Source organism: Ochlerotatus camptorhynchus, unplaced genomic scaffold, assembly GCF_037179485.1.
Source record: "Ochlerotatus camptorhynchus isolate MF236.1 unplaced genomic scaffold, CSIRO-AGI_Acam_v1.1 ptg000406l, whole genome shotgun sequence".
Taxonomy (NCBI): domain Eukaryota; kingdom Metazoa; phylum Arthropoda; class Insecta; order Diptera; family Culicidae; genus Ochlerotatus; species Ochlerotatus camptorhynchus.
Genome location: NW_027040892.1, coordinates 3,961,699 through 3,986,934, shown reverse-complemented (window position 1 = coordinate 3,986,934; position 25,236 = coordinate 3,961,699). Strand labels below are relative to the sequence as shown.

The window sequence follows — 25,236 nt, the reverse complement described above, 5'->3', positions numbered from 1 at the left end:
TACCAATCCCATTTAAATTACCTCAGCAAATCACAACCGCCGCAAAAAAAAAGTCTCTTCCACTGGCCATAGACAATTCCACCCAGATCGCAACAGCCGCAAAGTTGAACGGAATTATCCCTCACCACAGTGGTTTGGGAGTGCCGAACCAAAAAAAAAAAACATCCTCCTAATCCTGGCATAATTCCGTCGTTCTCTCGCTTCCTTGCCATTCTGAATCATAAACAAGTTTGTCGTCTATCACAAACAGGTTTTTCCAAGGTCTTTCCCAGGGCTTAATTCTCCTGATGTAACTGTCTTCGGCATCACGTGGTTGGTTGCTTGCCATGCTAGGATGGAGAGCCTTAACTTATTCTGACAGTAAGCAGCAGAAGCCTGGTTGGAACGAGATGGCTGAAGCACAAACGAAACCCGACAACTAGCTTCTAATGAAAGTTTAGTTGCTCCTTGAAATTCCTACCTCTACCCAAAAATTAACCCGAAGCTACGGCACGGCTGCCTGAGCGAGTTACAAAGTTGGAAAACTTTCCAACCGTCTGCTACTGGTGCTTCTGCTCCGGTGAGGCGTATCCGGAATATTCATAAGTTTCTGCCTTCCATCCCGCAGCCACCAGCTGCCCTCGAGAACTGCTTCATTTGAGAGTGGATGTTCTCTCGCATGAATAAGCAATAGTTAATCTCTGATCTTGCCTTGAACTATGTGACGGTGCTAGTAGCACCTGGTTTGAACTACTTTTCCCGCGTCGCACGGCCACTACTGTTGTCATTGTTCCAGTTCGTCCTTAGTTCAAAGTAAGCCACATTTTCTCTTTCACACATATGCCAAGCACGCATCGGTAGTCGTAATTTACCTGGCGTTGACTGAAGGGGAATACGTTCCTGAAGATTCCTATCCGCAGTCGTTGGCAGCCTCAGGGCTCTGGTAATGGGCGATGTGACCCTTAAATATCATAAATCTGATTATAACATGGTTTTAATCCCTCAATAGTTTCAAAAGAACTATTAAAGTTTGTGCAATAATTGGAATAAAGCAGTCAATATGTATTCTACACATGTGTCCCGTACCAATCCCCTAGGACCGTCAGTGCTAACAGAATTGTGGCATTGTAGGCACCTGAATGGCATATTCATTTCGACACATCTCTCTCTCGCTCTCTGTGTCTGAGTTCTTACTTGAAAAGCGTCGTACTGCAAGTAATCGATTCCACGATCCACCTCTGCGTCCCATTGCTCTTATTCAGTGACCAGAAGAATGTGGTCAACCGTATATTACCGGAGAGAATTATATCCCTCTAGTCGGACGTGCGATAGAGATCTTAAAGTTCTGCACTGTTGAACTCACCCATTAATGCGACGTGTAGTGTGACAATCATTCATCGTTTCACCTCAAATTAGATTGCGCAGCTCTCATCGTCAATCACCCGGGGTAGGCATGCAATATAGAGCTCATTGAGATGAGTTATTAGATCGGACTGACGCAGCGTCGCATCGTGCTGCTTCCTCAATCCACATGAACAGGATATCGACGCTCTGAAACGTCCCGAGGTGGAAGGGAAATTGACACAATTTGCAAGTCTAATCGGTTTTGTGAAAGCAATTACTCACACGAGTAAATGTTTCGTCACCCGCTTCCAATTAATCGACGGCGATAATTATCACTGCTCAAATAAGATTTTCTTCACCCCACTGAGTCTGAAGACAAATCGTCGATTGATGCGATCGCAAGATGATGCTACACACACGCACATACACACACACGCAGGCACTCGTGATTTACGTTGATTCGATATCAATCAGATTGCATCCCATTTCGTTCCAAATCCATTTTCTGTGATGCACGATAAACCGTAACAGCCATCATAAAATGCACCTCCGAACGGAGGCCAGCCGATGCGAGAGCCTGTCACACATAGCAACTCTGCGGCAGTTCCACAGCGTGCATTAGCCCTGTCACTGAAAACCTACAATTATTGATTAAATTTCCAAGCGCAGCAGCAGCCTTCTGACCAAATATTTCCCCCCTATTCTCTGTTTATTACGCAGGATTATGCAGCGGGCGCCCGGAGCCGTACATCTCGACCATGGACATCGACGGACCGACGGTGGCACCAAAATTTATGACCCGGGGCCACCTGTACAAGGCCATCATCGGCGACTCGATCGAGCTGCCGTGCAAAGTGAAAGACCTCGGTGAGTGTTTGCTTCCTTTCCCTGGATTGCTATTTATTGATTGACATCAATATAAATATCTGCCAGTTTCGTCGGGAATCTCCATAAACGAGAGCAACTCGCATTTTGTGTAGATGCGGAGGAACCGGTAGCTAATGTTTGGAATTCGGTTGCGACATGGGCTCGGTTTTAATAAGCTGGATGGTCCATCAGACACTCTGAATTGGAGATGTTTGTGGTGAAATCAGTGCAGTATTAGCGGCATGGCGATGGTGAGCTAAAGCCAGGGCCCCCAATTTGGAGGGGACCCTCGACTCAGATACATCAATCATATCCTTCTCAATAGTATTTTTCAAGACATTAATCGTTGGTCAGTTTTGTATTTGTATCGAACACTAAAGCTTTTAAAACTTGAATACAGTACCGCCTAGAATGCACTCGATTTTATCTTTTAAATAGAGCGTCCCTGGTGGAGAGTTTCTCGGCTAAAGTTGTGCATTTCATAATATTAAGAACTGCTGCCTTAGACGTCAAATGGCCTATGATTTACAAGAAGCCGACCTACTTAACCAATTACCGTATTAAAGGCGTTTTCACAATTTGTTAGGAATATAGTCATATGGGGCAATTCTGCCAACCAGCATGAACATCAACTTATTGAACATATTTTTCAAAAAAAATCTGTTGCAAGCTTAATGATTGAAGACCACTTGAGCTATCTATTCCATTTCAGTGTAAACAATTATATTTCTTTAATTATAATATTCAAACAATGTTAACAGTGATGTGGTTGTTGGTAGTCGCAGGAATTCAACGACTACTTAGCTTCAAACCGAAAAAAAAAAATGTTTACAAAATAGGTAAAATACAGCAATCTAATGAGAGCCAAATCTCTCCGCAAATGTTATATATTTTACCCAAGTCAGTCCCCTCGAACACTTGCGCCCCTAAATAACAAGTTCGACGAAAAGTTTAAAAAATATTTGATTTGAAATAACTAGCGTCTGATATACATGTTCAGGTAAATTGAAAAAATCAATAAATTTGCAATTGCATGCGTCCCTGGTAGAAAATTTCAGAGAAAAATTATCAAAATCGTAAAATTTGAAATGTTTTGCGCCCCTGATAAAGACGTTCTGGGAAACATTTAAAAAAGATATATTTGAAATGACTTGCGCCCCTTGTTAGCATGTTGAAAATAATTAAAATCATTCAATTTAAAGTGGATAGTGCCCCTAATATACATGTTCAGATAAAAATTTAAAAAAAAAAAGTTTAATCTGAGAAATCTTAAAAAAAATATATAAAATACGAAATAGCTAGCGCACGCTATGTCTGAAGGCACTTTTTTTGCAACATTCATGTACCTCAGATTTTATTTCACAGGATATTAGTATTGATCCTAACAATCAAATCCGTAGTGGTTTTAAAATATTTCATCTTGGGTTTTTTTGAGAACAAGTGTTTTGAAGTTAACAAAGCTGATTATGAAGGCGTATATGGACTATTGACCATACCACTATTACGAATTGAACAAATGCAGTAAAATAAGGTTCAAAAGTTGATTGCATTAATCCAAATGGCATTAAAGAAGTTTTCTTTGACTCCCAAGTAAGATTCATATTGATTTTGTCGACTTTGTGATAAATCAATTAATATATGTTCGTAGTACAATATCTTGCTTAATTTCTCTTCCCTCATAAAAGTAAAAGAGAAAGAAGCGAGCAGGACAGTCCGAGACAGCCACGTAATCATAGTAGGCATTGATTTTCGTCCAATTTCGAGTGTTTTTTTTATGGATGTATCGTGTAGAAAATTAAAAAAAAAATCTCATGAAGAAAATAGAGACCTCGCTTGTCGTGCTTCGAAAAGCGACTCTGTTAAAAAATGAAGCCGCTTTAGTAGCGACGATCGTTGAAAGATTTTTACCGGAGTTCAATAAAGGAGATATTAGTTATTCGAAAGTTTTGTGTCTTGTACTCAGCAGCTGTCGAAGCTGGTATTTACCACTAAATCATCCTGAGGGGCGGAAAATTTGCTTGGATTTTTAAAAATAAATAGAAATGTTTGACTCTATAATACAGGAATGAAACTCACACCTCTCTTGCCCAGTGAGTAGCCCTCACCTTGAATTACTACAGAGTTGCTAGAGCTTCATTGCAGTTCCTAAACTCTAAAGAAGTGCTTCGATCTTCAGAGAAGCTCTATAAACGTCAGGAAAATTATGCCAACTTCAGGGACGTTTTGTGAGCTTCTGCGGAGTTTAATGTCGTTCTGGTAAGTTCTACGAACTTCAAGAGAGCTCTGTGAACTGTAGCAACATTATATGAATTTCAATGATGCTCTGCAAAAAGTTCTTTAAACGTGAAGAAATTTTGGCAAACTTAAGGATGTGAACCACAGGGAAAATTTAATAACATTAGGAAAGTAGGGTAACTAATGATGGTTGGACCTATTTAGACCGGTTTCACACAACGTCAACATTCATGTCGTATTTTTTTTATGAATTCAACATATAATTTTGAAAAATGCGTGATTAGGGGAAAGATCTACCTTTCTTGTTTCTAATAATAACATGAAAAGTTAAATATTATGAACAAATGATTTTATAAAACGTTTTTATTCAGCAAAGAATTATGATGTTGGTTGGACCTATACTGATCTTGGTTGGACCTAAAAAATGATGATGGTTGGACCTATTTTTGCAAATGCTAGTTTAGCCCATATTTGTTCAAAAACTTTGTTTAGAGCTTATTGAAATTATGAAAAAAAAACCCTTTTTATACAGTTTTTATGAATTTGCTATTTAAAAAAATCAAGAAATTTGAGTTTAACTTCGTTTTTAAAAAAGTTCACTTTCCACGCATTAGCTATTCATCATGGCTCATTTTCTCGGAAATCATTGACCCGATTTGGAAATTTTTTAACGGCAAACTATAGGTATTGTGGTCTCATTGAAAGTTATTTAATATTTTTGGAATCGGTCAACTGGTTCCGGAGATATGGCCGGAACAAGTTCCAGGGTATATGGAACATGGACCTAATTTTGACATGGAAGGAGTAAAACCTATCATGCGACACTTCACATTACTTCCAAATTCGATAACAAGATCAATAACAAAATTGAGTGCCTTGGACCACATTGGTCACTTCCAGGCATGATCTGGGTGCCCCCGGGGAATTTAGGGGCTTCAAATGACAGAATATCAGAACTTAATTCCGGTTTTAACGTTTTTTTTTTCTCCTAGGAGTTTTTTTTTTCGGAAATAAGTTTCAGTTAGCAATTTTTAGTTTGTTAACATTTTATTTCAAGTAAATTCACACCCAGAAGGTGTATGAGAAGTGCTTTATGTAAATTCATACTAACAGATTTTTTCGACGCTTTCGTGGTAGTTCGGAAATCAGTGGTTACCCTTTCAGCCAACCTGACGATGGAATTCCTCCTTTAAATTTACGCCCAACTAGGGACGCAAGGTCTTTAGCAGCTTCCAAGATCTTTTTGGTCGTCTTGGGACTGCCAGAAGCAGCGCACATACAAACCCAATCCCCTAGCTGGTTCTCCAAATCAGCACTCAACACTATTTCCCTTCAATATTTCTTGCCGTGGGTGGCTTCTCTTAATTTTTGCGTGAAGTGTCGTTTTAGGAATATTGTACCTTTTCTGTGCCTGATACGCGGTAAGTGATTTATTTCTTACTAAAAAAAACAGCCTCTTGAAGATTTTCGACCGTATAACTCTTTTCTTTAGCCATTTTTTCAATCGAAGAAACTGGTCACTCGGCCAAAACGAAATCGAATTTCAAATCAGATGCGCATGAAGGATGTAGACAAACCGAAGCGCACCTAGCGGCCGTCATAGGAAACACATAGGTCCAACCATCATCATACGTAGGTCCAACCATGATCATATTTATCTAATCGAATTTCGTCAATTATTCAAACATTTTAGTGAAACCAATGGATAAATGGCGTACTAACGTGTTGTTTACACCTTAAAACAGTATTTTACTGCATGAAAATAAAAATAAATATACAAAATATTCCCTTTTTGTATGTTTGAAAGTAAGGCATGATGACGAGCTAATGCGTGGAAAGTGAACTGTTTTGAAAACACATTGAAACTCAATTGTTTTGAAGTTTTTTCAATAAAACACCCATGCAAATTGGAGAAAAAGAGTTTTTTTAATAGTAAAGTGATCTTTGAAAATAAAAAAATCAGCGAAGATTGACTAAACTAGCGATTGAAAAAATAGGTCCAACCATCATCAGTTTTTGGATAGGTCCTACCAGAATCAATTACCCTACTGTGAAATTTAAGAAATATCTGAGAATTTCAGGTAAAAAATGCCAAACATCAAGAAAGTTTGAAGAATTCCATCGAAGTTCAAATCAAGGAAAAACAGGGCTTTGAATTTGGATGAAACTTTTATAAGCTGTTTCATCGGGTCGTTGGTGGAACAACTCCCTTTCTATGTCTTAGAAAACAGGTATAGTAGAAAGAATAGCTTGTGTTATCTCTTTCGCTTTTACGCTGCACATGAGCAGGGTAAAAATGAAAGTTAACTATCTAAAAAAAATATCGTGAGTACGACTCACGCATGTTACATTGCCGTTTACTGGTATAAAAGGGAGCAGTTTATAAAAATTGAGGTTCACAAATATCCAGAAGCAAGATGTTAACAAGTAGTTCAAACCAAACTCGATCGTCAAAGATGTGCGGGTTTGTAGATATTTGTTAGAAAAAAACACCACAGAAAAAAAAAAAAAAAATCATACATATTTGCAATTTATGTCTGACGCAGGTTTCTCCTAGAAAACGTCATGCATGTAGTGAAAACTACTTGGTCTCCAAAAGCAGGCGAAAAACTAGCCGAGGTTATTTTTGTAAACGTCGCAGGAAGACCATTGGGTTTAAATTTGAAACAGTTGGGAAAAAAATCTAAGATTTCTCACGAAGATTTACTCAGCTTTAAGAAAGATCTTAATTTGAGTGCTAGTAGTGTCAGTGTGTAACTTTATATTTTACATAACTTTACACTATACTATTGTTATATTACAGACGCTAAAAATAGGCTAAACCTATGAGACATACTGGCTGTCAAACATTCCAGCCCAGCCTCAAATCAGCTATGAGGAAAGACAACGCAATTGGGTAGCTGCCGACTCGGCATACGAAATTTGGATTCGCTGGTCGCCATTGTAGGTGCTTGATAAACGCCATTGCCTGATAATCGTGCAGTTTTTCAAGCATGACATTTTTAACATCAGCTAACGAAAAACAACACATCGCTGATTTTTTAGCCAAATCTTTTATGGAAAAATATAAAAAAACATATTGAAGCCTCTATCAACAAACCATGAAAACTATAATAAACGAATACAATCATTTTTTTTTCGATATAAAATCCCAGTTTCCTAATACCATTTTTAATTACCTTTAATTTCATATTTTGATCTTTGAAATCAGCCCATTGGCTCAAAAGTTTTAAATTTAAAAAATGAGCATTTAAAAAAATTTAAAATTTTGGATTTTTTGGACTACTCTAACGATGAAATGGTCAACCTGATGACACAAAATTAAAAAATCTTAGAATCACTATATCGTTTTGCAATGAATAATAGTAAATTTAGCGACTAAGCCATTGTTTAATTATTTGATTAATTTAAACATTATGAGATCATGACAAAGCTACGATATTTTACGGTAACCAAGAGGGAATCTTACTGTACCAGCATTTTGAGAACTTTAATCGCATTTTGAATCATTTTCAGTTGAATTTGTTTCGATCCGTAACAGTTTTGTATCATCAATAGTTCGTATACGCCTTTGTAAACGACTAAGTAAATTCTTCAAAACACTTTTTCTCTAAAAACCCAAGATGAAATATTTTAAAACTATCACAGATTTGATTGTAAGGATCAATGCTAACATCTTGTGAAGAAAAATATGAGGTACATGAATGTTGCAAAAAAAGTTCCTTCAGACATAGCATGATAGCGCCCCTGGTAGAAAAGTTGCGGAAAAAATTTAAAAAAAATTAAAATTACAAGTGTGTAAGCCACTCATGTAGCCACTCTGGTAAACATGCTCGAGGAAAAATTGACAAAATCTTAAATTTGAAATTGATTGCGCCCCTGATGAACATGTAAGGGAAACAATCAATCAAAAATGGTAAAATTGAAGTAGCCTGTGCCTTTGATCGGAGAAAAGTAAAATAAAACCTAAATAATACCACTGAACTGCTAAAAATTTCATCTGATTGAGGTTGGAATCATACAAAAAAGATCGACGGAAAGTACTGAATCTTTTGAGAATAGCTCGGAATCACTTCAAAAAGTACTGAATCACTGAAGAAAATAATAGAATCACTTCGGAAAATAGTTAATTACTTCCCAAAATTTCGGAATCACTTCGGAATGTACTGAATCATTTCAGAGAGCACCGCATAATTTATGAAAAGTTAAAAATCACTTCAGAAAGTACTGAATCACTTTAGACAAGTTTGGAATCATTTTAGAAAAGTTTTAAATCACTAACGGAAATCACGGAAACTACTTAATCACTAAGAAATGTATTGTATCACTTAAGAAACGTTCGGAATCACTTCTGAATTCACTTTCTGATGTATTGCATTTCTGCACAAATTTGTTCCTAGTTTCGTTAATTTGAAAATCTACTTTCGGAATGTTAGCCTCTTGATGGAGGTCGGAAATGCGGGTATCGAAAGGACGATCTAAGATCATCCTCAATACCCTGTTCTGCGCTACCTGTATTTTGTTCTTGTGAGTTTGTGCACATGATTCCCACACCGGAGCTGCGTAGAACTTGTCGAACACACGTCTCGTCAGCCATGGATATGGCCTGGTGGAGTCCTTCCAGAGCCCGGTCGATGTCCTCTACGGTGTCAAGCGGCGAATTTTCGTTGATGTTCCGGTCAACCACACGTCCAAACTGGACCCAGTTTACGTGGTGGTAATCTTTTCGTAGGATTGGAGCAGGAGCTATGTTGATGCCGATCTCAGCCACCACCGGTTGGTGATCGGAGCTTAAGCCGTTGATTGCCACCGGCTTGGATAGCCCAAAGTTCGTCAGGAAGAAGTCCAGCGTGGAAGGGTTTCCCGCCGGAGAGATGAATGTCGGTTCATCCGGAAATTGCACCGTATACAGCCCATGCTGTAGTCTACCGTAGTCTAGTAGTCTACCGTTCTGGTTCCGTTGGTAGTTGCACCATGCTTCGTAACGAGCATTCAGATCGCCCCAACAATGAATCGGGAGCTTGTGCGAGTGATATCGGTGAGGTCGTTCTTGAATTTTATCCTTAGGCCGTTGCTGGCAGCACACTGACGAGAGCAGTATACGGCGATGAACCGGACGTTTCCGGTTGGTGATTCCACCTCCACACTAAGTGCCTCGATGATAGAAGTGCGGATATGCGACAGCGTGCAGAACTTGATTCCTTTCTTGATGATGATCGCAACACCACACCCCCCCCCCCCACCCCTGGAGTCGTTACAATCAAGCCGGACAATGCTGTGATCAGGCAACCAAAAGCTGTCGCCGGACTTTAGATGGGTGACCCACGTCGATACTATGCTTGCGGAGGAAGTCAGCAATCTCGAACTTTTTGGCTCGTATAGAGCATGCGTTCCATGTGACGACAGTTATCCGTTTAGACGCCATAGTGAATGATAAACTTCCCGAGCACTTGGATCTGTTCGGGCTTGTTGCGGAACTGACGAAGAGCGCTGGTCATGTCGACGAAAATCTTCATCAGCTCATCCGCAGAGAAGAGATCGGGATTGGCGTTTTGTGCTGGTGGTTGTCTCCAGAATCCAGGGGGGGATGGAGAGCTTTCTCCAGCTGAGGCACCAGACGTTTCTTGACGGGGGCCGGAATGCACCCGTGGATTTGCTTGACCGTGTTGCGTAGCACGAAGAGGCGGGAAGTCCTCCACCCTGAATGCCGGAATGTTTTCCTTCTTCCGTCCTGTTTGACTTCTTGTGGACGCCTGCTTTCGGGTTCGCTTGAAATCCTCGCGTTTGGGGCACTGTTTGTCGGACCCTTGATGAGCTCCACCACAGTTGGCGCATTTGCACGTTTCCGACTCGTCGACAACGCACTCGGAGGAGACATTATTTTGGGCGCATTTGCCACAGCGCGGCTTGATGTAGCAGTTTCGGGTGCCGTGCCCGAAATTCAGACAACGCTGACACTGGGCGACGTCGTGACGGCCGCCACGGTATGGCTCCCATTGAACAATGATAGAGTTGATGGAGCGGATGGCTTTCAACGCATTGAGCGTCACCGTTCCTTCTGGAAATGAGCCAGGAAAAGGCAATCCGGATACTTCTTGACGTTCTCGTCCCTCTTTGTCATCCGGAAGACGGCAGTTGGGGCCAGCTTGTAGCGGTTCTTGATTTCCGCTTCGATCAACTTCGGGTCAAAGTTCGGTAGACCCCTGATGACCACCTTGAATGGTTTCTCACCGGGAATGTCATGGGTGAAGAATTCCACCTTGGAAGTCCTCAGGTGGGCGATGACCAAGTCATACTCCGCTTTCTTACGGAGTACCACATTGCACAGTGGTACAGAATGCAGATTTAGGTGGAATGATATGTTTTGAGCCTGAAATTGAAACTTTAGACTAAAAGTCTCTCCTACAAAGTTGTTCCTTATAGTTAGGCCCTCATTTTTATGACAATAAATTCTAGGGTGGTTCCTATTATCATTAAAATCAAAGATCTAACTTTTTTGTTTGAATAAATTAAGGCATACATTCTTCGGCAAAGTTATAGCTGAGCTAATTTCAAGCAACTTTGTTGAATAAAACTTTTTTGTATCTCTTAAATTGGCCGATTTAGAGCTATTTTCTTGAATTGAGTTAGGGTGACTCTTAAAAAAACAGTTTTTTTTGCTCTATTTGTCTTATTTCGAATTTCTCAGCAAAAGTGTCTTCAGATAACTTTTAGATCTTAAGAAGGCGCAAATGTTTGTTACACAAAGCTTGTCAATATCTTTCGCCGATCAAGAGTTATTGACGTTTGTATACTAAAAATATACACTTTTCAAATGTTAATATCTCTGGTTGGGGCAAACAAAAAAAAAATTTTTTTGCAGCATTTGAAAGGGTGTATGTTATTCTCAATAATATGAAAAAATTGGAGGTATGTTATTTTTTAAACTCTCATAAAAACAATTTGAATTTATTCATATTTTTTACTATATTTGAGCATATCTTTTTTATTAGAAGAGATACAGACAACAAATTTAGCTATAAAACATTTGTCTTAAAGAGTTTTAAAAGTCTCTAGAAGATAACATTCATGAGAATTTTCAAATAAAAAAGTTATTTTCAAAGTGTTTTTTATGTTACTTCATACGCGAAGTTAACGATTTTCAGAGTTGGTTGGAAATGCTAACATGAGGCTTTAGTGTGATGATTTATTAGCTAGAGAATGATCTTTAGAAGAATGTAGGTGGATAGTTCCGTTAGAGTACGGCAGTATGAAAATTGAATAGAAGTTGAAAATGAGCGAAGGGCCATTAAAGCGACAGTTTTCAAGATGACGCACATTTTTGCCTAGCCCGTACGATGTACGCGGGGACTTGAAGTATGTCTCCAAGTCCACAGGCAAAAATGTGCGTCCCTCTTGTTGCTCATAAACTGACTGCGGCTGTGGAATAGTTCTAGCGACGTTTTCATCACTACCTAAAGCCCCACGTCGCGAGAGCATTTCCTGTGGACTTGGAGACATACTTCAAGTCCCCGCGTACATCGTACGGGCTAGGCAAAAATGTGCGTCATCTTGAAAACTGTCGCTTTAATGGCCCTTCGCTCATTTTCAACTTCTATTCAATTTTCATACTGCCGTACTCTAACGGAACTATCCACCTACATTCTTCTAAAGATCATTCTCTAGCTAATAAATCATCACACTAAAGCCTCATGTTAGCATTTCCAACCAACTCTGAAAAAAGTTATTGCTAAAAAACTATTTTTTCCAGGAATACCCTAAGTCAACTCCGAAAAATTACTCTAAAATGAGAACGTTAAGAGATAGAAAAAAATTTTCTTCGACAAAGTTGCTTGCAAGTAACTTAACTACAACTTTGTTGAACAACACATGTTTATATTTTGTAGAACAAAAAAGTTAGTTTTAAAAATTCACTAATTTGAGGACCACCCTGACGTTTGCAAACACCAAAAGAAGGGAATTTTTAAGAACAAAAACTTCTTCGAAGACACTAAATGTCCAAATATTGAAACAAATGTACTAGCACATTTTATATAAATTTGTCATTAGAGTGGTCCTATGAAATCCATCTTTTGCCAATAACTTTTTTATTTGAAATTTATCATGAAAGTCATCTTCTAGAGACTTTTAAAACTCTTTAAGACGAATGTTCTATAGCCGAATTTGTTGCCTGTATCTCTTCTAATAAAAAAGATATACTCAAATATAGTAAAAAATATGAATAAATTCAAATTGATTTTATACGAGTTTAAAAAATAACATACCTTAAATTTTTTCATATTATTGAGAATAACATACGCCCTTTCAAATGCTGCAAAAAAGTTTTTTTTTTGTTTGCCCCAACCAGAGATATTAACATTTGAAAAGTGCATATTTTTAGTATAAAAACGTCAATAACTCTTGATCGGCGAAAGATATTGACAAGCTTTGTGTAGCAAACATTTGCGCCTTCTTAAGATCTAAAAGTTATCTGAAGACACTTTTGCTGAGAAATTCGAAATAAGACAAATAGAGCAAAAAAACTGTTTTTTTTTAAGAGTCACCCTAACTCAATTCAAGAAAATAGCTCTAAATCGGCCAATTTAAGAGATACAAAAAAGTTTTATTCAACAAAGTTGCTTGAAATTAGCTCAGCTATAACTTTGCCGAAGAATGTATGCCTTAATTTATTCAAACATAAAAGTTAGATTTTTGATTTTAATGATAATAGGAACCACCCTAGAATTCATTGTCATAAAAATGAGGGCCTAACTATAAGGAACCACTTTGTAGGAGAGACTTTTAGTCTAAAGTTTCAATTTCAGGCTCAAAACATATCATTCCACCTAAATCTGCATTCTGGACCACTGTGCATTGGTGCAGACTCTGCCCAACTTGAATTCGGCTTTGACGCCCAGCGACGCCAGATCCGCGATGAGCTCGTTAAGATGGGCATTTTTCACTACCAGCGGAGGTAGCTTCACTCGCCGAAATCTTGGGTGCGACTACTTAGCTCACATTTTAGGAACACAGCACTGATTATATGCATTACGTAAGTTAGGTTGGACGGTTTGTCCTCTTCCGTCATGTGAAGCACGTTGCTTGTTGATCAGTTGAATGCTGTTGAAAGAACGTCTAGATTACGCAAAGATTTCTTTATTAAAAAATATCATTTCGCAACGCATTGACTTAGCTGATCTATTGTCAAGATTAAATTTGTATGCACCTTCCCGACAATTACGCAATCGACACTTGTTAGCAGTACATCGCCATCGAACAAATTACGCTAAATTTAGACCGGTAAATCAGATGATGACTGTTAATAATCATCATTGTGAAATGATTGACCTAAATATGCCCACAACAGAATTAAAAATATATTTCAGAACCCTGCGAAGTCAAAGAACATAAGTCCTATTGTTAATATGTAGTCTACGATTTGATTGATTGACGAATAAATAAATAAATAAATAAATAAAAACTTGAAATTATCCCGAAGTGATCTGTCAGGCTGTTTGCTAAATCCGGGTTTGTGATTACGTTTTTGTTATTTTGCTTAATATATCAGATGTGTGTAGATTTGTACTTTCCTGTAGTTACTTCACATTTCCTTAGCCGTGGTATGGATGTTGAATTTTAAAATGAAGTTATTCCAAGATTCTCTTTTTGCTTCTGTTATTGTTTCCCGTGCTTTAGAGTTGGCTTCTTGGTAATTTTTGACAAGTGATTTTGATATTGCCCAACGCACAGAGGAGTAACTAGATTAAAATTTGGCCATAGTTATTGAACGCTGTTTTTAAGAATAATTGTCACTTTTAAAAATGACCATAACGATTTAATGCTTGTATTAATTTTTTATATAAGTTTATTTCAGATAAACTACATATAAAATCTTCAACTTAGCATACTTTAATTCAAATCTCACTCCCTTTAACTTAATTACCAGCCACATTTGTCCCGAAAATTAACCACAGTCTGGAGTCCTGGCGATGCGTCTGAATTCTGATATTGAACGGATTTCTAAGCATGGCTCCTTTTTACCTCTATATGCGAAAAACAAATCTTTCATTCTTTCGAAGAGATTTCAGTTTCTAAAAGATAACACACGATTTGATACAGATTTATGACATGCACCGTTTTCACGTCCATGGCTGCTTGAAATCGAAAACGCATGAAATTTAAAATCCTACTATCAATACAAGCTGATATTTGAACACACTTTAAAACAAAAAGACTAACCTATTGAGCACTGCATATTTGTGGAATCGGTGACATTTATTCAGAATCACCCTGTAAAATCATCGAAATACTAAAACACCCAAACACTCCGATTCTGAGTGCATTCTACTGAGATTCCCGAAATCAGTCCATCGCTAACCAAGGTTGTAGCAAATTCGCTCGGTGAACATCATCTCTAATAATATTGACACACACACGCTGCGGTTCCCCGTGTAGCTCGCAATTTGTGCGTTTTTAATAGTCTAACCGTCGTCGTGTTTCACACTCGTACCACCCACACAGGTTCCTACGTGCTGCTGTGGCGCCGGGGCACATCGGTCCTGACGGCGGCGAGCCTAATGGTGACACGTGATCCCCGCTTCAAGCTGGTCGAGGGCTACAACTTGCAGATAGCGAACGTGAAAATTCAGGACGCCGGCGATTATATTTGCCAGATCGGCGATAACGAGAGCCGAGACCAGGTGCACACGCTGGAAATTCTCGGTAAGTAACGTCACGCCGCCACCGTGCACTGTAATGGATGAATTTTAGGATTTTCATTATTTTTTGCATTGCAGTGCCTCCGACGATACGAGTGGTGCCCCAGAACCGACAAATCACAGCCCGGAAGGGTAGCACCGTGACGCTCGAGTGCAAAGCTTCGGGAAATCCGGTGCCCGCCATCTATTGGCATAAAAAGGTAAGCTAAGGGGGTTGGTGGAGCCAATAACGTGCACAATTTGGCTGGCTTGGTTCGAAATTTTGGTTGATGGCTGTAATTAGGTGGTGGGTATTGATTCGCGGAGTAGCTCTCTCATCGGATTTAATGCTCGTTGATATATTCACGACGACAAGAACTGGGAACGACTTCAAATATCAATTTTCATATAACATATAACATATTGCTGCATCGGAGGGTCATCTGCTAACTGGTAAAACATCGCTTGAATCTGTTGCCTCAGCTGCATTGCCAAATTGGGCTACAGTGCTCCCCCATTTCCGTAAACATCATCGTTTGGCTTAGCAACGATGAAGGGTGAGGTGTAAATGCTTCAAAAAAGCTACTGCGAGCTGAAACCTATAGTTACTGTACCCGTTAAGCGAGGATGCCCCGTCCGGTAGATGTGTATAGTGGGGTAAACAAATAGTAATAAGCTCGGAACTCGGTAGCCAGAAGCGTTGCCTAGAGCTGTTCGGAGTTAGTCAGCAGTAAGTGGACTACGTTTTTCCTGAAAGAGCGAGGAAACAAATGTTTCATAAAATAAAAAGTTGAACTGCATGCAAAAAATGCAAGGTACTCATCTGATGCAGGATGAAAATAATACAACTGATGCCGTAGGGAAGAGGACAAAACACGAGGAAAAAGTTTCTAATGAAGCACCCACGGTAAATGGCGGGTCGGTGAGCGATATCTTGGAAACCGGAAAACACTATACAGTAATTCCTCCGTTTATGCGGCTGTCCTTGCTGTTTTTCGGCAGTCCTTCAAGCGATTACGCTGATTTGTTGTATGTGATTAGTGTCATCCATAAACTAGTTACCTACAGCCGAGAAATAGCAGTGGGTGGACTGTACCACTCACCGCATAAATGAAGCGATTACTGTACTCACGGTGTGCCAGCAAGGAGGTATGTGGTGCACACTTACTATGGTGGTGGGAAACAAATGTTCAAATGAAAAACTATGCAATTTAGAACGAGCTTGCAGAGTGCACTCCGATGAATTTTGCTCATTAGTAGGGGAATGGTATGTGTTTTTCCATGTAATGATATATGATGTGCGAAGTTGATGCGAGTTTGGTATGGTTACTTTGAAGAAAGCCGGTTATTAATTATAAAACGATGTGAAACGATTTCGATGCTAGATTCCCATAGATGTCTGCAGGGTAAATTCAAAGCGCTGTTCTGTATTTTTGTTCAACAGATACACAATGAATTATTGATTTATTTTTTTTATAAATTGAAACATTGATGACTGAATTGAACTCTTCGAACCAACGTCAGAAAAAAAATTGAGCGCTGTTCCACTAATGTACCCTCTGGGTCGTAAATTTTCTTTCTTCACTATAATCCAATTTTGCTACCAATGATTTTACAATCGATTACACATGTGAATAAAATTGAGTTCACTTTTCTCGGCAGCCAAGCCTTTGTCGATTGCAGAGCACACCGCACCGACTGCTGTCCGCCGCCATCCATCCACGGCACACGAGCCAGGCGTCAAGTACTCTTCATAGCAGAGTGTAGCAAACTTGATACCGTTCTCACAGATCTACGTAATATACCCACATACATACGTACCTACCCTCATCGTACAAACACATTCCATCGCTTTTCCTTTGATGGTATCAATTCCCACAGTTTTCCATCCCCTGAGGAGCAGCCACGACGGGGTTTACAGAATGCAACATCAGTAGGAAAAATCCACATATTCTTCCGCTCTCTGCTGGTAAGCGCAGTAATGGAGGTAGACTTTAGCCAGCTTTCGCTCTGGGAAAGCCAATCAAAGTAAAGGGAAATTCTCATCAGACACTTTTATGCGTTTTTCCCTTTTTTCCAGTTTGGCTCGAAGCTTCAGGCTCAGGGTTGATCGTCTCAATTTTCGTCGTCAATGTTTGTATAAATTCAAGATTCACCGAGATAGGGAACCACCCCAACAACCGTAAGCCTCAGGATGGATCGTAACCAAGGAAACGTAACCGAGACAAGTAATCACCCAGAGATGCTTTTGTTTCAACAATCAATCTTCATCAGAAGTGGGATGTATGTACATAGATTTTCTTCCCACAGCTCATTCCTGGCTGTAGCACACTCCTATGTCTGGGTCTCCATCGAAAAGAACTATCAAACGGGAGAAGAGAGCTACTCCTCGAAGCACAAACATTTAATCGCATTTAGTACACATTCAATCGGCCATCGAGGGTCTCTTGAAACCTTTCCAAAGCCAGAGCAGTCAGAAGTGGGCCACTTGCATAATAGTACCCCTCCAGCCAACCAACAACAACCCGAATGAGCAAACATTCGATCCTTTGTGTGTTTGTGTGTGTGTGCTGCACTACCCATCTCACATTCTGCCTTTTGGTTTCTTCTTTCACGTTCTTTTTCTCCTCCACCTAGGATTCATTCGCTGGTGCATCACATCTGTCGGAGAGTCCGTCGCTGATACTGGAACGTGTCGATCGGCACCACGCCGGAATTTACCAGTGCACGGCGGACAACGGCGTCCGGGAAGCGATGCACGCCGACATGGAAGTAACGGTGCTCTGTAAGTATTTTTTGCTTCTGTCTATCTACCTACTTCTGCATAGCTACAGCATAACTATTACCCTGAGGTTGTCTACCAGAGAGAGAGGGAGCCAAGGGGGGGTTTCATTGAACAAACAGACCATAACCTAGGTACTATCGTTGGTTGTCGCGAGTCCATGGAAGTTGGTTGTAAATGGCGATGTTGGACCGTGCTAAGGAATTGATTCCAGTGGTTTTTCAACTTTTGCTTTGGAGTTTACCGTTTGGAGCAGTTATGAATTATTAATAATGGACTTGAAGGGATTGAATGGATGTTTAGGAATCTTTAAGGGGTACTTCGTCCGTGTAGAATGTGCTCGAAAAGGAAGCCAGTTTTATACACTTTCAGAACGCTTTCTACCCTTTGATGTTAATTACAATGCCTGTTATTGAATTATAATTGAAGTAGTGCTATAGTATCCACCCATTCACTAATCCAGTCAAATCATAACAGGATTATAGTTTAATGACTTAAAAATGAGATTCTCAAATCCAGTTATCCTCTATCAAAACAAACAAGGTGGGTTTTTATTTTTAATCCAACATTTTTCGGGCAAGCTAGTTCTGGAATATCAAGTGAGGGATTACCGAGCAAAGTCTGCGATCAAATTGAAAACCAAATGCGACGTTGTGATGACGCTGATATTGACTACTCAGGTTTCTGTCGTTTTGGTCATTAAAATATCGGTCGGTTAAAATATCAAAAATGAGAACAACAAAATCTTCCTGTGACTTTTTTTCCTTGATTTGTTTTCCGTCGATCTTGTTTTCCGTGCAGAGCACCAATGCTACCGACGCCAGGAAGGCAGCTCCCACACATGGACCCTACCGTATGCGTGATAATGTTTGCACCATCGTACATATAAGGTTCCCGTTTCACCTGTGCATACAATGCCTTGGTTTTCTTGCATACACGTAGTAGTAGGCTGTGTATAAAAGAAAATGATTTACTTAGTTTGACAATTACACCATGACGAAGTGGCAGCGTATTCGTGATTTGTCCCACGCGCAAATGTCGCAAAAAGACATTTCAATCGCCGTGGGAGTGTCCTGGTGGACCGTCAAAAGGGGTTTAGACCGAGAAAAGAAAGGACAACTATCCGCGAAGGTGGCCACAGGTCGTCCGAGGTCAGCTCGGGTTCCGAGGGTTATCGGGTGAATCCAGTGCGTTCAATAAGAAAAATGGCAAAGGAACACGGGATCAGTGACTTTACGGCACGGAAGATCGTAAAGGAAGATTGCGGGGCGAAGTCGAGGGCACGAAAAAAACTCACATGATTACCAACCGCATCCGGGAGCTACGAGTCGAACGATGCAAGAAAATCTTGAACTTCTTTAAGCGACAAAATCCGGTAATCCTGTTCACCGACGAGAGCATGTTTACCAAAGATTAATACTAAGATGAAGCTGTCGGAAGAAAAACTTTCTATTTTAGTGTCCTCTTTCACGGTCCCTTTCATTCAATGAATACCCCCCGTATTCAAGGTAATTTTCTGGTTTTGCTGCCCCCTCGGTAGAGATGAAATTTTGCGCTCATTTTTATCAAAACAATAACACCAAAATCAGAGATGTCCCATTTTTTAATTACTCGATTAACAACTAATCGACTATTTTTTGTTCGCTGTGCTGCCATTTTTCCACCAATGAGAGTGCAGCACATGTTTGAAACGATCGGTGATGATCCTGTGAAGATGTTAATGCTTATATCGGCATGATCTAACCGATTACAAATAGTTTACTTTTCGGTTCGTTAATCGATTAAACGATTATTCGGATGAAAATCGGCCATCACTAGATTAATGTGAAACGTCATTTCAAATATAAGGACCGTACATAAATAATGATACAATTTGAAAGGGACCGGGGCTAATCACAAATTTCGTCCCCACGGTAACTGAAATAAACACGAGTGTTCACCGGTTGTGTTTACCGTCGATCCCGTATCAAATTCCAGAACCAACCGGTATATTAGTTCTCTTCCGGTAAAAGACGTGGCCGACGAGCACAAGAACGTGTATCTGACCAAGCATCCTGCTAGCGTTATGGTGTTTGGATTGGTGGCTTCCGATGGCAAAAAATGGACCCGGTGTTCATTCCAGAACACGACAAGGTCAACGCGGAAGTCTACATCGGGATTTCAAGAAAATATGTTCTTCCATGGATCAAAGAACAGTACGGTCCGAAGCCAAATGTTGTATTTCAACAAGATGAGGCTCCGTGCCACACCTCGAACCGCACTCAGCCTCACCCATCCAGCCTCGATCTTAATCCACTGGATTACTCAATATGGTGCGTCATGAAGGCCAAGGCTTGTTCTAAAAGCCACCCGAGCACAGCAAGCCTCAGACAAACATTGACCCATACCTGGAGAGAAATGGATCCAGACTACATTATTAGAACCTGTGTGGAGGCCGTAATTGCAGCAAGTGGAAACTCGATAGATGATTCACCTAGTTTAAGACTCTGAGAAACATCCCCCCTTAGAATAAATAATTTGTTAATAAGAATTTTGTTAATTTTGACATTGCTCAATGGTGCAAACATTATCACGCTTACGGTACCTAAAGTGTGTCCACGATGAAATTGCCACACTATGAAATTGCTCTAACTTTTTAACCGTTTGGTAGAATTTAATGAAAATTTGGGTGGATTTAGTTCATAGTGCATTATTTACATCCTGCAAGTTTTAAAGTCCTGTGATCAAAACTCGCGGAAATGGAGTCGAAAGAACAGCTCGTGCGTGATAAAATCTTGCGCATTCCTCACGAGAACAAGGATCTCTCGCATCGTTCCATCGCTAAAACGTTGGGAATCGCGAATTCCACGGTGTCGCGAGTGATTAAGCGGTTCGAGGAACGGTTGACCACCGATCGGAAGCCCAGAAGTGAAGAAAAAAGTATTCCGTACAACACAAAAAATCACAACCGCGTAGTTGGGGCCTTCAACCGAAATCCGAACGCCTCCGTTAGGGATGTGGCTAAGAAGCTGCACCTAAGCCGAAGTTTTGTCCAGAAGGCCAAAACTAAGGCTGGGCTTCGAACGTTCAAGGTACAAAAGGCCCCTAATCGCGACGAGAAGCAGAACAAGTCCGCCAAAACCCGTGCCAGGAAGTTGTACCTCAACATGCTGACGAAAGTTGAATGCTGCATCATGGACGACGAAACATATGTGAAGGCCGACTTCAAACAGATCCCCGGCAACCTGTTTTTCACGGCCAAGGATAAGTTCAGCGTTCCGGAGCATGTCCGCACTCAGAAGATGTCCAAATTTGCGAAGAAATTCCTGGTTTGGCAAGCCATCTGCACGTGCGGGAAGCGGAGTGCTCCTTTCGTGACCCAGGACACGATGAACGGACAGGTGTACATAAAAGAGTGCCTCCAGAAGCGGCTGCTTCCTCTCCTGAAGGCCCACAACGTCCCAACAATCTTCTGGCCGGATTTGGCCTCATGCCACTACTCCAAGGACGTGCTGAAGTGGTATGCGGACAATAAGGTCAATTTCGTGCCGAAAATGTTCAACCCTCCCAACACTCCGGAGCTCCGCCCCATCGAGAAGTACTGGGCGATTATGAAGCAGCACCTTCTTAAACGACCTAAGGTAGTGAAGACAGTCGAGGAACTGAAGAAAGTATGGGTTTACATGCAAAAAACGGTTGATTCACAGGTTGTGCAGAATCTTATGGCTGGGGTTAAGGCCAAGGTGCGGGCATTTGCGTATGGACTGTAAATAAAATACGAGTAAAATGGTAAAATAAAGTTTAATAGTTATTTCTCAATCCCTGAAAATTTGATGGCAATCGGATGAAATTTTGCGAATCAATTTTGTGTGTGGCAATTTCATCGTGGACACCCTTTATCGACGCATCAACTCATGAACCGGAGACCAACGGCTTTACTTCCCGAAGGAAGACGTGATCAGAGATGTTATGCCTCAAAACACCCCAGCGGTGCCGACAGGAATTGAACCCAGGCCCCCCTAAAATGAAAAGAAACGGAGTAAACCACAGTGCAATGGGTTAAATGGGACATTATAAGGGCTGCTAAATTTTTCTAGATATTACTTTTTTATCAGCATTCGATCTTCAAAATTTGTGTATGCTTAAACTACCTTCGCTAAGAACTCTTCACAAGATTATATTTATATTATTTGGAATGTTCCTAAGAATTTTCTTTAGATTAATTCTCCTTCAAAGCGTACGTTCCAGAACTCCTCTAACATAAATTTATGATTCTCTCTGGGAGTCCCTTGATTTCTATTTAACATTCCATTCATTCTCTGAAAAGCATTCCAAAAAATCATGGATTTCATACTAAGGTTCTATTCGAATGGTGTATGCTTTTTCTAAGAGTTCACTGAAGCTCAGCAGTCACATCATAATTGTATTGGAATGTATCTCAAAATTTTCTTGAAGTTCTCCTCTAAATTTTTCTGAAAATTTCCATAGAATTATTTAGATATTCTTCTCCAGGTGCCCCTGGAATAGATCACTTCATTTGAGCAGTTCAAAAATGACGTATCTTACCACTCTAACTATGCCTTACAACATTCTGAACATCGAGAAAATAGGGTCTGATCGACCAGGCCCTACGTTGTGTTTGTCCGGTTGATTTCACAGAAAATAGTGGGCAACGACGTATGGATGAAACTTATAGCACTAATAACACCTTCGTTCCTAGGTGATTAATTTAACTTCACTTTGCACACCACAAGTTAATTTAATTACCTCTGAAAGGTAAACAATATGTTATAGGTTCTGACATCATCCTGAAGATCAGATTATTTGTTCTACTAGATCACCCAAGACTAATTCAATATCTGTAGTATCGAAATATGTTCAAAAAGATTAACAGTGTCTATGTGGATCATGCCAACCTATTACCGTGTATTTCCTTATCGTTATTTCGATACTCTAGGCATTATTGGTGATCTAGTTGAACAAATACGGCACTCGACAATGCGACGACTTGAAAATCTGGACCCCGTTAATCCGGAAAATGCCGTATTGACAAATCAAGAGCAAATTTTCATTACCTCGAAAGTAACAAAGGTAAACAAAGTCGAGCTATCAGTGTCAATCGATTCTCCTGCTATTACACTATATACTGTCCGAATATAGGATCACATCCCATTTTTAAATTTATTTACCAGTCAAATTGTTTTTTGACGTAATCACCTTCCGATCAGAATAGTTTTCGATGTTACTTAAGTCACCCGATTTCTATGGAGATGCCGTTTGACTTAACTAACAGCGCTGAGAAACCCGTGAAAAGTGTACGTTCGTCGTTTCGCTTTCTTATTATTAAAGTGAATAAATCGAACTGTTTGTTGCTAAGATGATTTCAGTAGTCCTAAAATGATGAATGGGCTGCACGTAAGGAGACGTAATTGATAATTCTCCCGAATATCCTGGTAAATACACTTTGACTTAAGTAACAATAGGGGCCACCAAATGACGTATAATAACTTTTGACTCAAAAACCAGTATCATGCTAAAGAAAGCTAGCGATTTGCATTTGTATGATTAAAACCCTGCTAAATTTGTTAAACATTGCTATCACTATGGGATTATATGTGTTTAATTGGAAATAGGAATAACTTTTCGGTCATCAAAACAAAACTTTATTTTTCTCGGATTGAACATAATTAAAATTTGCTCTTGAAATATAAACACGCATTTGAATACACTGTCAGTTTTCAGATTTGTTGCCTGTTTGTTTTGATTTTTTAATATCGACAGTCGGATTTGTGCGGCATACACGGTTAGAAAAAAGTACCCAAAAGTAAGTTCTTTTCACTCATCTTGGCACTATAGTGCAGGAACCCAAAAATAGGTAAAGAGGGTCAAAGTAGTTTTCATTTACTTGTGTGCAATTCGTATGGAATTTTCCACTAGCTTTCAACGCAAAAGTAAGTTAGTTGTACCCAACAGTAGGTCAATATTATTATGCTCAACGTTGGGTTCCCACACGTTACTACCCCTGTTGGGTGGTTTTGCTCCTCCGTTTTTGACAACATTAGAAGGAGAAAAGGATGTGACGGCAAACTACACTGAACCAAAACATCCGCAATACTTCGAATGATTATTGCATTGCTCGAGGCCTTTAACAATATGCATTCGAATTTTGGATGATTTTCTTATGGTTGAATTCGTCGTCAGATGATGAACACCCATATGACTGTCATCCATATACAGGATGATTTTCGTTTGAAAATTAGCTGTAAAACATACGGCACTCAGAGGACAAACATATAAGAATAGTGTGACATGCAAGTGCTTTTAATTAGATTTATAATTTGATTATCTACACTCAAAGGATTTTCAAATCTAAATAGATTAAAAGTTACGCTAAATCGCAACTCTCCTGACCGACGCATAGCTTGATATAGAGAGAGAGAATGCTCACTTAGTATAAAAATTGTTTATACGTGACATAGCATAAAATAGAAATATACCTGAAATGCATACGTACGATTTATTCAGAATGCTTTTATGGCTTCTTTTTTAGTGCGTGATCTTAATTTTTGTTAAAATATATAAAATATAAAATAAAAGCTAGTCATAAAGAATAGTTTATTCATAACATAACAGTTTCTTTAGAGTAAACCAATAAACTAATTAATCACTGCTCCCAGCTCAGATTGACGAATCTACGGAAATTCCCCCTCGGCCTGGCCTGAACGTAGCTTGAGATCCTCCTTGAGATCGATACCAAGGGAAGATGCAAAGGATCTGGTACACGGTGAACTTCAATATGTTCTCGCCTTCTACCGTGGAGCTAAGCGAGCATGCGTTTTAGTAGAACTGCGAGGTGCATTAATCGTGGATGCCTTGGACCTACGAAATCAAAAAATTAATCTCAATTACCTTACCACAACAGACACTTATTCATAAGACTTACCGAAACCTATCAGAGATAAACTTCTGCTGAGGCTTAATAGAAATCTTGTTTGCCCTTTACATTCTGGAACGAATAGCTCAACTTCCACGTGTCGCGCTTCGAATAGAGCCGTAAGTCGAAAAAAATTTTCTCCAGATCCCACCATATGCAAATAGGCTCGAATAAGATCTATCCCACTGTTCATCTCAGTGAAGCTGGGATACATGGCCACCAATGCGCTCATGCTCCGGTTAGATTCCGGATCTGATTCACTTCGTTGCCGGTTACGTTGCTGCTGCTAGTTGACTTGTTATGTTTTTTTTCTTTGATTTCGGACGAGTTTGGCACTTGGTATATACACTGAATACATTCTCCGTTTTTATTCGGACTTAGCATTCTTTTGAAAACAAATTTTAATCGGAATAATGTATATATATTGGTTAATCGTAGAA

The 25,236-nt window shown here is 39.8% G+C and overlaps 1 protein-coding gene across 1 annotated transcript in view; it reads left to right on the top strand.

Annotated features, from left to right (window-relative positions):
* The window catches only part of LOC135710936 (roundabout homolog 1-like), a 376,781-nt gene that overhangs the window by 241,094 nt on the left and 110,451 nt on the right, over positions 1–25,236 (top strand). Inside the window, exons 3-6 of the mRNA XM_065233660.1 lie at positions 2,044–2,190; positions 14,926–15,126; positions 15,201–15,322; positions 17,739–17,886. Of these exons, the coding sequence (XP_065089732.1) occupies positions 2,044–2,190; positions 14,926–15,126; positions 15,201–15,322; positions 17,739–17,886 (618 nt within the window). The remainder of the gene's footprint in view (positions 1–2,043; positions 2,191–14,925; positions 15,127–15,200; positions 15,323–17,738; positions 17,887–25,236) is intronic.